Raw genomic sequence first — 15,851 nt, 5'->3', positions numbered from 1 at the left:
GAGAAGGCCGAAGTCAATCAATCCTTCCCATCTATATAGTGGGTCACTTTTTCCCGGCTATTTTTGGCAATCTGATTGGATGTTTCCGGGCATGAATCCCTTTCAGTTTATCCTATTTGGGGTTCACTCAGCTTCTGGAATTAGTAGGTTGGTATCTTTGCCAAACTTGGGAGAACCTCTCCCCCAATTTTTTTTTCCCGCAGCACACCCCTTTCCCATCTTTCTTAGGGTCTAATGATGCAAATATCTGACCATTCATTACTGACCCACAAGTTCCTCAAGCTAAGTTCGTTACTTCCCAGTGTTTCTCTTTGTTATTCGGAATGGTTATTTTCTATTGGTTGATTTTAAAGTTCGCTCAGACTCTTCTGTCATCTGCTTTCTGCTACTGCATCCTTCCAGTGATGTTGTCTTAAGATGTTGTCTTAAAAAGTTTCACCTATCATAAAAATATTTCAGTTCTAAAATATCCATCTGAGTGTTTTTTACAGCTTGTACATCTTCTGCCGAGTCTATTAGTTACTGCTGTGTTACGAATTACCACAAATGTTGTGATTTAAAAGAACACACATTTCCTGTCTTACACATTCTGTCAATCAGAAGCTGGTCTGGATCCTCCACTTGGGTTCAACTGAAGTGCTGGCCAGGGCCCTACTCTCATCTGTGGCTGGTCTGGTGGCAGGTTTGGGGGTGTTCGTTTCCCTGTGGTCTGTGAAGTTAAGGGCTGGTACTTCTCACTCATTGTCAGCTGGAGGAAGGATTTCGTAAGACACAAAAAGCCCTAACCAGAAAGGCAAAGGGCTGATTTCCAACTACAAAAGATTTGATGTCCTACGCATGAAGAGACATCGCCTGGAAGGTGAAAACGAGCACAGAGTGGGAAAAGACACTCGAAACATATGTGACCCAAGGACAGGTCACCCCACACACGAGGAAGAAAGTGACGGATGACTCAGGATTCAAAACCACCAGCAAAGGCACGCGGAGGGGCACTTCGCAAAAGAGAAGATCCAGACGCCTAAGTGACACATGAGAAGGGGCTCAATCTTAATAGTCGTCGGAGAAACACAAATTAAAACTACAAAGTGATACAGCTAAATTCTAAGCTATTCGCAAAAATTAAAAAGCCTGAAAACATCAACTGGTAGCAGCGCAGCTACTAAGAGGCCTCCACATTGCTAGTGGAGACGTATTTCAGTACACCCAGCTGGAAAACTGGTGAAGGTGTACCACCCAGGAAAGGTGTCTCTATGACTCAGCAATCCCACTCCCAGGCATGCATCCTAGAGCTCCCTGCGCATGGGTGCGCAGAGTATGTCTGCAAGAACGTTTTCTCAAGAACTGTGACAGTCCCAAAGCGGAAACAACTGTTCCCAGCACAACGGGACACTCCGTGGTACAACCATGTCCCAGAGACAGCAATGAAACCGAACACATCACTGCCCCATGCGAATCAGGGCTCAATCTCATGAATCTCATAAACACCCAGGAACAGAGGACACGAAATGACACGGAAGTGAGGCCATTCATATAAAGCCCACAAACAGGCAAAACTAACAATAGATCCCATGAATCCGCACAGAGGTGGTAAAGCCGTAAAGGAAAGCAAAGAACTGATTTCACAAAAGCCGAAATCCGTTGTGATCTGGAGAACACAGTGAAGTCCTGAGGCAAGGCTCTGCCTTATCTATAGCAGGCAAAGCGGTGTTCACTTAAACTACTCATTCAACTGTGCGTATGTGCCTTGTCACTTTTCTTTTTGCCTGTACAATTAATCATGAAAGGCGTCTTGCTTCTATTCACTTTTTTGCTCTTATCTGTTCCCCTAACTACTACTGGCCGTTAAGTAACCGACCACCAGTTACTCAAGACGGCTTAGCAATAATAGAATCCTTAGAGAATGAGAGGACGAGCATCCTCAAAGCACCTGACCAGCAGCTGATCTTATACTGGCGGAAGAATTAGACATCAACCATCGGCAGTTTATGTGCTATTTGGAAGAAGCAGAATTAGAATATAAGTTATTTAACCAGAGCACAGCTAAGTCAGAGAAACGTGAAGACTTTACTGTGTTGCTTTCCTGACGCACAGAAGCCGTAAACGTTTGAGGCTTGAAAGCATGACGTCTCGGGGTGATCTGTGACACAGCAACAGGTAACCAACATTACCCCACGGAACGTAAGGTAAAAACATAAGATGCCTTGAGGTGACAGCACAAAAAAATAAAGAGAAAAAATCAGTGAAAAGATAAAGGCTCCAACCTTGAGTACCCTTCCTGAAAGACCAACAATTTCACCGTCCTTTGGCTCCACCACCGTGGCCGTGTTCACGTCGCCACTTCCCGTTGTGTCGATGATATCGATGATTTTCGGTTTCCCATCAGTTGTAACCTGAAGATTAAGAGACCATTAAAATATGAATTATGGAATCCAGTTTTTATTCTGAAAGCAATGCCAACCCCCAAATGTGTGTGTGTGTACACGTCCCAATACATAAAATATCCTATAAAACCTGCATTCATTTAAAAAAGGGAACTGAATGGTTTTAAGCCAAAAGCTTGACAAATACTCTCAAGAAAACATAGTCATATATTTAGGTAAATACTTCCTGTGCACTTACCATAGGCCATACTCCACTAGGTGTACAGTACAGAAAATTCTTGACCTCAAAGACTTTGTGTTATATGGACTCAATAAACCAAGAAATATACAACATGTCAGTCGGTAATCACTACAACCAAGAAAATCAAGCAGGGAAAGGAGACAGGTGGTATGGGGCATTCAGAGCTAACGAGGCTGCTCAAGAAAGGTCTCGTTGAGAACGCTAACATTTTTGAAGAGAGATCTGAAGAAGGTGAGTTTGGGGCTGGATGAGTACAAAGCTTGAAGGGAAAAACGCTTACTAACATTTCATTACTGGAGCCCACACTAGCACTCAAACTTCTTAAGTCAGGTTCAGACTCACCACTCACACTTGCCCCCTCCCCAGGCCTTGCCAGCCCAGGAAGCCAACACCCACTCGGGTGCCCAAGCCAGAAACGCAGGAAGGCCTTCTCAGCCTCTCTAGTTTAGTGCCCACAGCCAGCTTCCCGAGGTCCTTCATTCTACCTCTGAAGTGCGGTTCAGACCCACCTTCTCTGGATGATCACACGGGCATCCTGAGCTTCTCCACCACCGTCACCTCCTGCCTTCCGAACGGGATGCCACCCCCGGGAGGCCCTCCAGGATCAACAGGCGCACCCTCCCGACCCAGACCACTTGGCCTGCTTTCCACTTGTCGGCCATGGCCGCCACCTTCCTGCACCAGGGCCTTCTGCTAAGAACTGTCTGTCCCTTCAGTTGTTCACAGGGTCCTGGTCTCGTCTCAGGGACCCCGTTTTCTAGAGAACACTGCCCCTTCACAGAGACCTCCCTGCTGGCCTGGTCTAAGCGCTCGTCACCCTAAACCCAATCATTCCTCTTCACGGTACCGTGGGGCCTTTGCAGAACTCCACTCACTTCGTAATCACGGCTGGGACTCTTCCCCGATTCGCACTAGTGGAAGCGAGGCTGCACCGGGGGGAGGGCCGTGTCTGTCTTATTCCCCAAATTACTCCAAACCTGGCAGCGTCTGTCAGGTACATGAGGCTCCTGGCTTGTTGGACAGCCTGACACTCCTTACTCGGCGTTAAGATGGATTTTCCTCAGCTGCAGGGTGGCCTCCGACTGCTGCAGCCCACGGTAACACTGAACACCCCACTGCCCTTATGGGGGGGACCCTGCTGGGGCTCTTTCTGGGCTAGCTTCGCCAAGGGGATTTGTCACATTCAAGAGACACGTGTTGAGTGAGCAGTGGGAATCAGGTCCGGAGGCCTTAAAAAGATAGAAAACAGAAGACCCCTGCCCTCACAAGAGAAAGAAGAACAGACAGCCAGTGGGAATCTGCTGGATGAGGCAGGGAGCTCGAGGCAGGGAGCTCAAAGCCGGCGCTGTGTGCCCACGAGGGGTAGGAGGTGGGAGGGACGTGAGAGAGGGAGGGGACCCACGTGTGCCCGTGGCTGACTCATGCTCATGCGTGGCAGACACCAACACAACACTGGAAAGCAATTAACCTCCAATTAAAAACAAATTAATTAAAAAAGAGAGAAACAGGAATGTAAAAAAAAAAAATGCCTACAGGGTGCCAAGAGCCCAGTCCGCAGATTCCCCCTGCACCCGAGAATTCACCCTCTTTGAGCTGAGCTGAAGTGCAGGGTCCATTCCTGGAGTCTTTCCCGCCACACCGCCGCCACACACACACCCACCACTGCAGGGTCCTCAGAATCTGCAGTTACGGTGCACCGGAGAGGAGGAGCGGGGAGCTCGCTATACGGAGGAAACACACATGCTTTTTTCTTTACAAGGGAAAATTAGGGGGTGGCTGGTGGATCTCAGATCTCACTTCAATCATCGACCAACCAGGGGCTGAGAGTTCTGTCGGGGGCTGCAGTGCTGTTATTTTTAGGTGACAAAATTCTTAAACTAGGTGATTATTTCTCGGGGGCTATCTATATTAGGAATAAGTATTCTAATACACTCAGAAGGCTCCAAATCATAATTAAAAGTCACGGCAGAAATCACATCCAACCCCGACAAGATTATGATAAGACTTAAATCAGACAGTGATTTTGAAGGGACTGGCTAAGTATCTTCAAACATGAAATGAAAATATAGGAATGAAGAATCTAACAAGATAAAAACAGAAACCACTAGGAGGAAGTGCAAACTCTCCTATAAACTCTCCTATAAAACTAGCTAGATCATGTGTTAAGACCATACACAAATAATCCATTTTAAAACGTTTTCCAAGTAAGTGTGTGATTTGAAAGCTGCATAATAGCACTAAGAATACAAACCATTTGCCTTCATTTTCTCATTCAAAAAAGCAAACAATATCAGTGCCTTGAGATCAAGAATCGTAAGAGATCGCTAACAAGTCCGACACGGATCCTTCTCATTAGAGACCTCATTCATCAGTGTGAGACCAAAGAAAGAGAGCCTGATGGGATTTCGTGCTTTATTCTGCATCTGCTACTGCGATCAGCTTTACTCAATAGGACCTCTCTCTTACCCATGAAAAATTCTCATATGTACCGTTTTCTATCTGTGTACTTCTCCCTTCATCATTAGGTGAAGGGACCTACTCCACTAGAGAGAAGATGCAAGAGGGAATTTAAGGGTAGGAAGGTTTTAGAAAGGCAAACCGGCTGAGAGTTCTGCAAGGAGCTCGAGGAGGAGGAGAGGAAACTACACTGCTAACCTGAGACCGCTGTCCCTCTACTGTGAGGACTGGATGGTCACGGGGGACTGAAGACACAGCCACTGTGACGAGAGCAAAGGTGATAAGCCCTGGGAATGGAGTGGGAGACTGAGAGATGCTTCCTGGGCGATGCTGACTGAACAGAACAGAACTTGCCCAAAGGCTCTTCCCCAACATCAAGAACCTCAGCTACTTTTTATCTCCAGTGAAACACTTATTGTGGCAAAGTTGGCGAGGGTTTACAGAAGATCAGAATCAGAGTGGGAAGTTCGCCCATTTTTCTGCATAAACTGCAGTAAAGGAGCAAGCGCTCACTTGAAATTTCAGGGACAACGCTGAAAACACTCCTGTGAGCAAAGCATGGTTATGTTGCAAACAAACACTACGAAATGACTCTTGTTCTAAGAACACAGTGATAAAATGAGTAAGACAGGCTTTGCTTTCGGAAAGCTTACAATCCAGCTGGGAAGACAAATGAGACAAGAGAACAGTGACGTAGGACAATGAATAATAAAGATGAAGGACAGTGTCCAGGAAGGCACATAAGAACACACAACCCAGCTCGGAGGAAATCAGGAGAGGCAAACTTAAATCCGGCAGCACTGCTATTAGTAACCAAGCACACATCTGTGATAGTTTCTTCCCTGTGCTCTGTCTTGCTGTTGAGTCGCTAAGTGGTGTCTGATGACCCCATGGTAGCCCGCTGGCTTCTGTCCATGGATTTCTCCAGGCAAGAATATTGAAGTAAGTTGCCATTTCCTCCTCCAGGGGAGGACCCAGGGATCTAACTCGGATCTGCTGCATTGGCAGGTGGATTCTTCACCACTGAGTCACCAGGGAAGCCCCCTCTATTACATTTTAGTGAATACAAAATTAAAAAGACATTTACAGGACTACTTGTAACCTCTGTCCCCAAATTATATTTTTTCCCCCATGAGGAAATTACAGATATTATCACACATATACATTTTTCCCCCCATTCAACACAAGCACATTTCACAGAAAATGAATCTGGATAGGTGCTTTTGAGGAATTTTAACTTAACCAGGAAAAAGGTATGAAAAGCAAGAGACTAAAACGAAATGCTAAGTGCTACAGGAGGATATGAATAAACCGCTATGAGAACAAAGAGAGAAAAGGAACTGTGAGCAGGGACTGGGCCCTATCCCTCTTTGAAGTCCCAGGTCCTGACACAGCGGTTGGCATATACACAAAAATACACAATACGTGCGGTGGGAGATGGCTGAAATAAATCAGTAGATATCCCCAAAGGTAACAGGTGAGGGCCCAGCCAGGGGTTACGGGATTCAATAGGCCTTTACAGGTGCCTGTAGAAGGCCTGCGGGCAGATTAAACCCCACGTGTAGTGGCATGCGCTGGGGAAAGACCTGGAAGATCTGGGAAAGGGGTGGAGTGTTGGTGGTGGAAGCCCAGGATCAGGGACGTGGGACAGAAGTGCTGAGACGCGAACCAAGGTTACGCAAGGAGCCGCAATCAGGTGGCGATGGCCCAGTGCAAAGTTCAGGACTGGGGCTTTTCATGTAAAGACAACTGGGAGGCCCAAATGGGTCACTGTGATATTAAGCAAGGGTGTGATGGCGGGGTTTTTTCTTAGTTTTTAAGGAAGGGTACTCTGGCAATGTGGAGGATGACCAGTGGTGGCCGGGAGGCCCCTGAATTCCAGGTCCTGTCCAAGCTCCGCCGCTCCTCCGTGAACTCTGGTTGGCTCACTGATCAATCTCTGTTAACAGTTACAGTCTGCACGACTCCAGCATCTTTTAATGCAAAACCGTAGATGCCTGAATATCTGCTACAGAAAAGACTTAACCACTTATTTAATTATTACTCCTCTCATCCTGCCACCCTCTGCATTTAACAAGCCTACACGCTGTCACAAAAAAGAACTGAACCCGAGGCTATCTCCAAAGAACGGGACTCTCCACCATATTCCTCAGAGTTCTCCTTGCACCTCCAGTCCTCTGCTCAGACTTCACTGGCTTTTCAAATGTCCAGTTCAAGAGCCTCTTCCTATTTCACTGGCTCCTTCCACTTTATTTCTATCTACCTTCTTACCTTAATGATGCATACACAGATCTACAAAACACATTTGTTACAGGTAAGGAGGGTAAAAAAAAAAAAACCTTAAAAATTCACTCATGTTTGCAAGTCACCTTATTGAATTCTTTTTGGATGGCCATGTTTAGGCCAATCTCTCAAAGCTGTTAGAAGGTAAGAGTTAAGTTTTCATTTCCCTTCAAATACACTGTCGTGCAAACATTTATTGTTACATGCACACACCTAAGGGCTCCCCATGTGGTGCTAGTGGTAAAGAACCTGCCTGCCAGAACAGGAGAGGTAAGAGATGAGGGTTCAATCCCTGGGTCAGGAAGATCTCCTGGAGGAGGGCATGGCAACTCACTCCAGTATTCTTGGCTGGAGAATCCCAGGGACGGAGGAGCCTGGCGGGCTATGGTCCATGGGGTCATAAAGAGTTGGACAAAACTGAAGCAACTGAGCACACACACATCGAACGCACATTTATCCCTCAGAGAGCTGGTGATTTAAGATCCAGCATAAACTCCCTCAAGGTTATTTAAGCCTTGCTTAAAAGCATGAGTTTCTTGAAGGCTTTTCTTGAGCTCTTTAAACAGTCACAGGTAACTAATCGTCTCAATTTTCAGAGCAGGGCGGTGGGATGAGAGTCACTGCCTATACTTTATAGAGGGAGGAACGGAATGATGGGATGAGCAGGTCTGGGAGATTCTACAAAAGCGTCTTTTCTCCAGACAGTACTCCTCCAAACTCTTCCGATCCCTTTATTATCCTGACACAAGAGCCAGTGAACCATGTCCTCCAGCCGTTCTCCTCCCACTTATCCCTATAAAAAGGAAACACACACACCACCCCGGAATGGAAACCATTACTACCCGGGAATAAAGTCTCGAGGAGGTGATGGCTGTCACTGCTGTGAGTCTCCTGAGTTATTAACACAACTGGACCACTCCAGCACAGGAGGAAAGGCGTCACCTGCTTCTCTTTTGAGGCTCCAGAGCAGCCCACAGGGCCAGGAGCTTTAAGGGGAGGAAGCAAGATACCCCCCCCCCCCCCGGGGGGGATTCTCTACAGAGCCGACCTGTTTCCTCTTTCCCTTGAATTACACCCTAACTTGCCAAATGCTATCTCACTTATAAGAAAACACAATCAAGGATTTGAGAGGGCGGAGGCATGGGTGAGGAAGAGAATCCCTCAACTTCAGGGTTTTAAGACATACAGGTGAAGGGCTGACACAGGGGAAGAGATCAGCAACCAGCTACTTTAGACGTCCCAGAGATGGGACCTTGAGCAACGGTGAGGTTCTGCTGACTACTGGGTTTCCCTGCAAGTCTAAGGCTAAATTTACAAAAGCCAAACTTTGAAAACTTTAATCAGAAGGCTTTCAACGGAGATACGACGTTTTAAAAAAATTACCTTTTTCACAAGGGTACCTTGATTCAGCGATTCCAAAGGTGCCGAAGGCCAAACAAAATCGTCTTTTAAAAAATCACAAAGTACGTGGTCTTACATTTTGAGGTTGAAAAATTAAAAAAAAAAAAAAAAAAAAAGCAAGCATAATTGAATGCACCCTGGAAGAGTTCGCAAAAAAAAAAAAAAAAAAAAAAAAACTCAATCGGCTTCTTCTTTACGTAAAAGCCTAATAAGCCCTGCGTTTCAGCTGACCCTAAACAAGTACACTGCAGAAGAGGGTTTAAAAATAGCACACAGAAAACTACCGGAGGAAACAATTCCGGAAGTTGACTTATCTTCTTGAAACCGGCGGCTTTCGTTGTTTCGAGATTAAAAAAAAAACAACAAACCATTCCACCCCAAATCAAATCACCCGAACGACAGTGAGAAAAAACAGGAGAAAAAAAAAAGCCACTTAAAGTTCTGATTTGCCCCTTCTCTGTAGCCTCCCCACCAGCACCACACCACCCTCCCGAGGATAATAAAATGGTAAATAACGGGCACTGGTCGCTCGGGTCCACGAGGCAGCCGCGGCGGCGGCGGAGGGCGCTGGGCTGGGTAGGAGGGAGCCCGCGGGCCCCGGGGCCTGGCGGCGCCCAGACTGGAAGGGACTTCCCGGGGGTGGGGGGGTCGACGATCGGCGCCCCGTCCGACCGCGCCGGGCCCCTCCGCTTTGTCTGGGCCGGCATCGGGGCCCAGCCCCGGCGCCCCGCGCCTCCCAGCTCAAGATTTCCTCCCGGCACCCGGCTCGCCCTCGGCCGCACAGCAGGGCTCCGAGGCCCGCGTCCCCTCGCCGCCCCCGACCCCTGCGCTGGGGCCCTTGGCGGCAGCCGCACCTGCATGCCCGGGGCCCCGGGGTCGACCCCCGTGTCCAGGACGGCGATGAGCACCCCTCGCCCGTCATACTCCGGGTAGCGGCACAGGAAGGCCGCGGCCCCGGTCTCCTTCTTCGGGAGGAGGCCGTGGAAGGGGAAGGGCTCCTCGGTCGCGGCGGTGGCCATGGACGTAGGCTGCAGGGTGGCGGGGAGGCAAACGGCCGGGCTGCGCGCGGACAAGCGGCGGCGCGAGGACAACCCGGGCGGCCACGGGCCTGGGCTAAGAGGGGAGGTGCGGTCGGGGTGGGCGGGGCCAGCGTCCGGCCAATAGCCGAGCCGCCAGGGAGGGCCGGCCAATCCCGCGCCGCTACGTCAGAGCCGACGGCGCCGCTCTCCGGAAGCCGAGCCCGAGAGGTACCCGGGGCCGCAGAGAAGGGGGCGGAGCCTGAGGCGTGGCCGGAGGGCTTAGAGGGCTGGAGGGCTTAGGGGGCTGGAGCCCCCGGGGGGCCTTAAACCAGAGAGAAGTGCAGGGCGGGGATTTTGTTTTTGTTTTTTTTAAGGGGCGGGCCGGCTTCTTAAGCAGAGGGTCCGCGTATCCCCGCCCCACCGCGGGGGACAGAGAAGGAAGTGGGGGCTTGCCCTCTGGAGAAGCGGGAAGCCCCCTTCTGACAGTCGATGGTTTCTGAACGTGCAGGGGTGGATGAATGAAACTGCGGTCAGCTGCGGCGGAACCCTCCGGGTGGACCCCGAGCAAAGGGAGCCCACGCGAGCTCGCTTAAACTCCTTAGGCGTATCGGATATTGGCGAAAAGCCAGGAAACCAATTTTTTGATTTGGGAGAGTGGAAGTGATTTTTCTGGTTGGGAGCTCTTTGATTTAGTGGTATCGGGCTGGTGTTCCCATCTCGAAGGTGTGTCCCTTTGAAGGATGGTGGTGGTGGTGGTGGGCACGGGCCAGGGCTGCAGTCTGCAGTCAACAGGAAGCGGGTTGCTGGCCATTCCATCGGCCTCTGTAGCCAGTAACAAAGTAGCATCGCAAAGGGGCCCCTCCTATCCTCCTGCCTTACCCTGGGCTTCCGGGATTTCTGAAAAACATTTTTTTTTTTCTTTTTTCTGCCCCCCCCCCCCCCCCCCCCCCCGCCCCGACTCTCTCTTTAAGTTGGTGTTCCTGGTTGATCCTCAGGGTTCTTCACTCAGCTGAAAGTGAAAGTCACTCAGTCTTATTTACTCTTTGTGAACCATGGACTGGATGTAGCCTGCCAGGCTCCTCTGGGCATGAAATTCTCCAGGCAAGAATATTGGAGTGGGCTGCCATTCCCTTCTCCAGGGGGTATCTTCCCCGACCCAGGCATCGAATCTGGGTCTCCTGCATTGAAGGCAATTTCTTTACCATCTGAGCCACCAGGGAAACCCTGATAGAGCCATAATTGGCAATTTCCAGATAAGGGGGGCTGCTGTCAATTGCTCCATGCTGGCCCAGTGGCCCTTTAATGATTTTTCTGTCTGTATTCATGCCAGGGTAATCTCAGTCTTTGTGAGGATGTGCCAAGGATGGATGTCTTTGGCAATCTGGTCAGCCTTAAGGTCAGCTTCTCAGAACAATTTTAAACTCATAAAATATAATATAGAGAATTACAAAAGAAATTATGTTGGAATAGCTATCAAAATATGAAAACCAACTTTGTTATACAGAAATAGTTTTATACATGTGTGTATGTAGTTATACATATGCTTCTTTGCATAAAAACAGGAGCTAGTGCCAAATCTAATAAGTGCCTGTAATTGCACAATAGTAATGAGCATAAATATTTTGAGACCTGTACTATGACAAGAAGCTGATTTTTTATGGGTGACACAGGAACAAACAGTAATGCTAATACCATTCTGGTTATTACCTACATCTACAATTGAAGGAAATACTTAACTAAAAGGTTAGTGGAAGTTAGGCTGTATTTATCTTTTTCTACTCAAGTTTTTGAACCCCTCAGATTCTATCATGGACTCCAGATTATGAATGCACGGTGTCAAGGGAAATCCCATGTACACCAGTTTGCACTTCACGGGATTGGGGGATTCTCCATGAAGTCTCAGAAATTACCGTAAAGGCTGTGCAGTTCCTTTGAATTGATTACTTGCCCGTTCATTCTACTCCGTAAGTCTTAGAGAAGCACATTCTCTTTAGTGAAGAGGAAACAGGATAGTTAAAAGTTTTCCTTCCTACTCCCAACTGTGTTTATGTTACCTCAAAAAGGACTTACAGTGATTGAGAAAGAAAAGAGAAGGACAAACCCAGAAGACATTCAGTAAACATACAGTGCCAGTGGCATAGCTTCCAGGCTCAACTGTTGTCCAGTCGTTTCATTTTACAGATGAGGAGCAAAGAGACAGGGTTACTGACTGCCACAGATCACAAAACGAATCGAGGAAAAAGCTGGATCTCTATTCTGTCTCTGATGTTTCTCTACCACACCAGTTGAGCTCTGCTGGAGTGTCACCCAATGAATGGACGGGGAATGAACTGTTCACTATGAAACCAAAGTGGCAGGCTTTTTTTTTAGACTCCTGTAACAGTGTTTAAAAAATTTCTTCTGCTTATGTTTCCCATAAAAATGTTTTAGAAAGATTATGTACCCTCTTATATAGTTTTAATATAACTTAGAATTTGTCATCATACTCTCAAGAAATAAAGGATGTAATATCTGACATTTTGTAAATATTGGCATTCTTTAAACTTCTTTAAATATAGCTAGTTGAATGTTACTCTTTGATACTCTGTTGTTGTTTGACACTTAGCATTGTAGTTTATATACCTGAACATATCCATTTAAATTCAGTCAGACATTTGACATCTCTCTTCCTTCTTGAAATTTTATCATTCTACACAGAATTTTATCCTAATGTAATTTATATTTATAATGGAAAGCCCTATTGATCATTTGTTATCTGCAACAAAAATATGTATGTTAATATTTTAAAATTTTTCCTGGGATCAAAATGTTAATATTTTTCTTTTGGATTACCTTTCAATTATTGGCAGGTTGATCAAAACAATATACATCCTAAGCTTCACTATTTGATTAAGATAAAAATTACAGAACAAAAAGAAAATTCTTATTGAAAATGCAGGTCTTAAAAAGATGCACGAGATGCATGCTTTGGGGCTGTGATTAAAGATTTTGCTGACGGTTTTTCAAATCATCCATTTATTTGATGTTCAAGAAGCTATTTCACCTGCAGGAGATGCCCCATTGTAAAATGCCTTTTTATCTTTAAAGCGGGAGACCCAGCTGTGAAACAGGTGGGAAGGCGGTATGTCCTTCCATCACAGGCACGTCTTCAAGCAGGTCAATTTGGAAAAGAGGAGATAGGACATTTAAGCCTCTGGAAACTGATCGGACTGAAGTTATCCAGGACTTTGTACCACAGTTTGAAGACCACTGCTTTTTAAAACCTCTGAAATCACTTGAGCTCAGGACGAAGTCATTTATGCTTTGTCTTGGAGCCCCAGTATTCTTCACTCTGTGTTTTGACCCCGGCTGCTCTCTGGATTTAATGACATTCCCAGCTAAGGCAACTCTTTCAATGCTCAGTCCGTTTGCGCAACCGGACAAACAGCTCAATGGTTCATCCATCATTGGCTCTCCGAAGGAAACAATGAAGATACAGATAAACGTAACGAGGGCTTAGGAATGGGGAGGAGGAGGAAGGGGAGGACGGGACGCGGCAGGGTCAGGAGGGCAAGGCCTGGTATCCGGAGTGAAGTGCCAGGCGGGACGCCCGCACCTTCCCACGCAGCACTGTCGGAGCGGGAAGCCCTGAGCCAGGTGTCCCCAGGCCCACCTCCCTTCCGCATCACCTGCGGGGCGGGGCGGGGCGGGGGGTGTTCAGCGTACCAAGGCAGAGGCGCGGGTAAGAGCAATCTCTTCCCCTGACTCACCTGCTTTGTAACTGTTGTGGCACCGTATTATTTACAGAATATCCTTTGATCGCATCCCAGGCCGCGCCGAGATTGGGAAAGCATCCCACGTGTCCAGATGCCGGGCTTGGCAATTCAGCGCCGTTTGCCAGCGAGGCCCCTCCTCCCGTGGGCGACCCCCCCGGGGCGATGATGCGGGGGAGAAGGAACGAGAGGGACGCTCGGGTCCTGTAAGATGAGCAACTTCCTTGACAGCAGACTGGGGCTGGAGGACTCCCCCGGCGGCTTTGCCAAGCCTTCGCTAGGCTACGGGGCACCCAGCGCTGGCTGTTCTCGTCTTTACTCAGGGGTCGGGCTCGCAAACCCTCACGGCTCTCCCAAAGCTTTGGTGGACTCTTCACCGTTTTTCCTCGCGCAGGCATTTCCCCTGATAGCATCTTTGCTCCTTGAAGCCAGGCTTGGCATCTGCTTCTCGGAGGATGCGGATTACAGCAGCTCACACCAGAGAAAAGGTGATTCAGATGCTTCAGACTTGAGCACTGCCGCCCCCCGGAGGCAAAGGCCGTCCTTGCCTCGCATAACAGGCCCACTGCCTGGACAATCTCCTGGGCACAGCCGGATGGACCAACGTGCTCCTCTAAGTTTAAGGCCCAGGTCTGCGCTTAGCTGTAAAGGAGGCTGGGAGATTAAGTTCTGACTTCTTGCATGGGCAGGCAGGACTGATAATGTGGGAAATTCTATAACCATAGCAAGGCCGTTCCAAAGATGCCTCAGTTCAAAAGATTTGTTCATCATACCGAACGTTCACTATACCAACATATAAATAATATCTATTCGTTTAGTCTTAAGACTTATATGAGTCTAAATACTTTAAGTGATACTTGCCATCCTCTCTATTTCTGTTCTTTCTACTTCCGAACTCAATTAAACTATGTAACACAGGTCCAGCTCCAAGAAACTTCAATACGAGAAATAATAAACTAGATAATTTGGATCAAGACTCCTACTGAGAATATTGAGGGAAATCTGGACGACATATGAAAAGTACTTGCTTGTAGGCCTCCTAGGGCTAGCAGTAGGGTGAAGAATTTCTGGAGTAGATATAAACCCAGAGCCTGGAGCTGAACATTTAGTACAGTTTTGCCTTTCAGGGCAAAGGGAAGTGGGGAGAAAAATCCTGGAAAAATTGAAAAGGTGAAGATCATGTGCCTGTGGGGTAGGCCATGTCAGAGGGCCGTTCATGTCTCCCCCGCGCAGAAATTAGCACTGGGAGGTGGATGTGAGCTGCTGAAGCTGAAACTCCAATACTCTGGCCACCTGAGGCGAAGAGCTGACTTATCGGAAAAGACCCTGATGCTGGGAAAGACTGAAGGCAGGAGGAGAAGGAGACAACAGAGGATGAGATGGTTGAATGGCATCACCGACTCAATGGACATGAGTTTGAGCAAGCTCTGGGAGATGGTGAAGGACAGGGAAGCCTGGCATGTGGCAGTCCGTGGGGTCGCAAAGAGTCAGACACAACTGAGCGACTGAACTGAACTGGGAGCTGGCTTTAGGAATCTGGAGACCTGACCTTTAGTCCTAGTTCATTGGTTTGTCATTTTAACAAGACAGTGAACCTCTCCGGACTTCAGTTTACTCGTTTGAATGGGAAAGAGTTAACGGAGCCCCCTTCCTTTGTAGTTACAGCCGGGGCGGGAGGTGGGGGGCGGAGTGTGGGGAGATTTTGAATCAATTTCAAAACAGTACATTTTATTATCAGTTAATCTAGGAAAGTTTAAACATGTCCCCCAGGGTATGTGCTCTTAGCATACTAAGGCTAGAGTTGTCAGTTCCTGAGAAATAGAGTCAGTGTTATATAAATAGGACAAGTGTGAGTTTTTCACATACGAGAGAGAGGTGCCTTTGGAAGGAAATAAATACTGGGAGAGATGAGATGCATTTAACTGCAGATATTTAGTGCAGGTAAACAAGCACACCGGAGAAGGCAATGGCAACCCACTCCAGTACTCTTGCCTGGAAAATCCCAAGGACGGAGGGGTCGGGTGGGCTGCAGTCCATGGAGTTGCTAGGAGTTGGACACGACTGAGCGACTTCACTTTCCCTTTTCACTTTTATGCATTGGAGAAGGAAATGGCAACCCACTCCAGTGTTCTTGCCTGGAGAATCCCAGGGACGGGGGAGCCTGGTGGGCTGCCGTCTCTGGGGTCACACAGAGTCGGACACGACTGAAGTGACTTAGCAGCAGTAGCAGCAGCAAACAAGCACACGCCACAGCATAAGTCTCTCTCCATTTTTCTCTCGTTTCTGGGACCAGGCTGCTCTTTACCCCTCTGACCAG

General features: G+C 47.9%; 1 protein-coding gene across 6 annotated transcripts in view; it reads right to left on the bottom strand.

Moving 5' to 3' along the window:
* TPP2 (tripeptidyl peptidase 2) overlaps positions 1–9,882 on the bottom strand; it is a 59,333-nt gene extending 49,451 nt beyond the window's left edge. For 3 of the 6 annotated variants that reach the window (XR_011569810.1, XM_070800454.1, XM_070800456.1), the window contains exons 1-2: positions 9,618–9,882; positions 2,262–2,390 (exon numbers count right to left, since the gene is read on the bottom strand). Coding sequence is in view for 5 of the 6 variants with exons in the window: in XM_070800454.1 (XP_070656555.1) it covers positions 2,262–2,390; positions 9,618–9,782 (294 nt within the window). In the remaining variant the exon portion in view is untranslated. The remainder of the gene's footprint in view (positions 1–2,261; positions 2,391–9,617) is intronic. The other 3 variants (XM_070800455.1, XM_019971681.2, XM_019971682.2) reach the window with 1 other exon arrangement.
* Positions 9,883–15,851: the final 5,969 nt, after the last annotated feature.

Source organism: Bos indicus, chromosome 12 (assembly GCF_029378745.1).
Source record: "Bos indicus isolate NIAB-ARS_2022 breed Sahiwal x Tharparkar chromosome 12, NIAB-ARS_B.indTharparkar_mat_pri_1.0, whole genome shotgun sequence".
Lineage (NCBI taxonomy): Eukaryota > Metazoa > Chordata > Mammalia > Artiodactyla > Bovidae > Bos > Bos indicus.
Note: the sequence above shows the minus strand (reverse complement) of the source record. Positions and strands in the feature narration are given on the sequence as shown.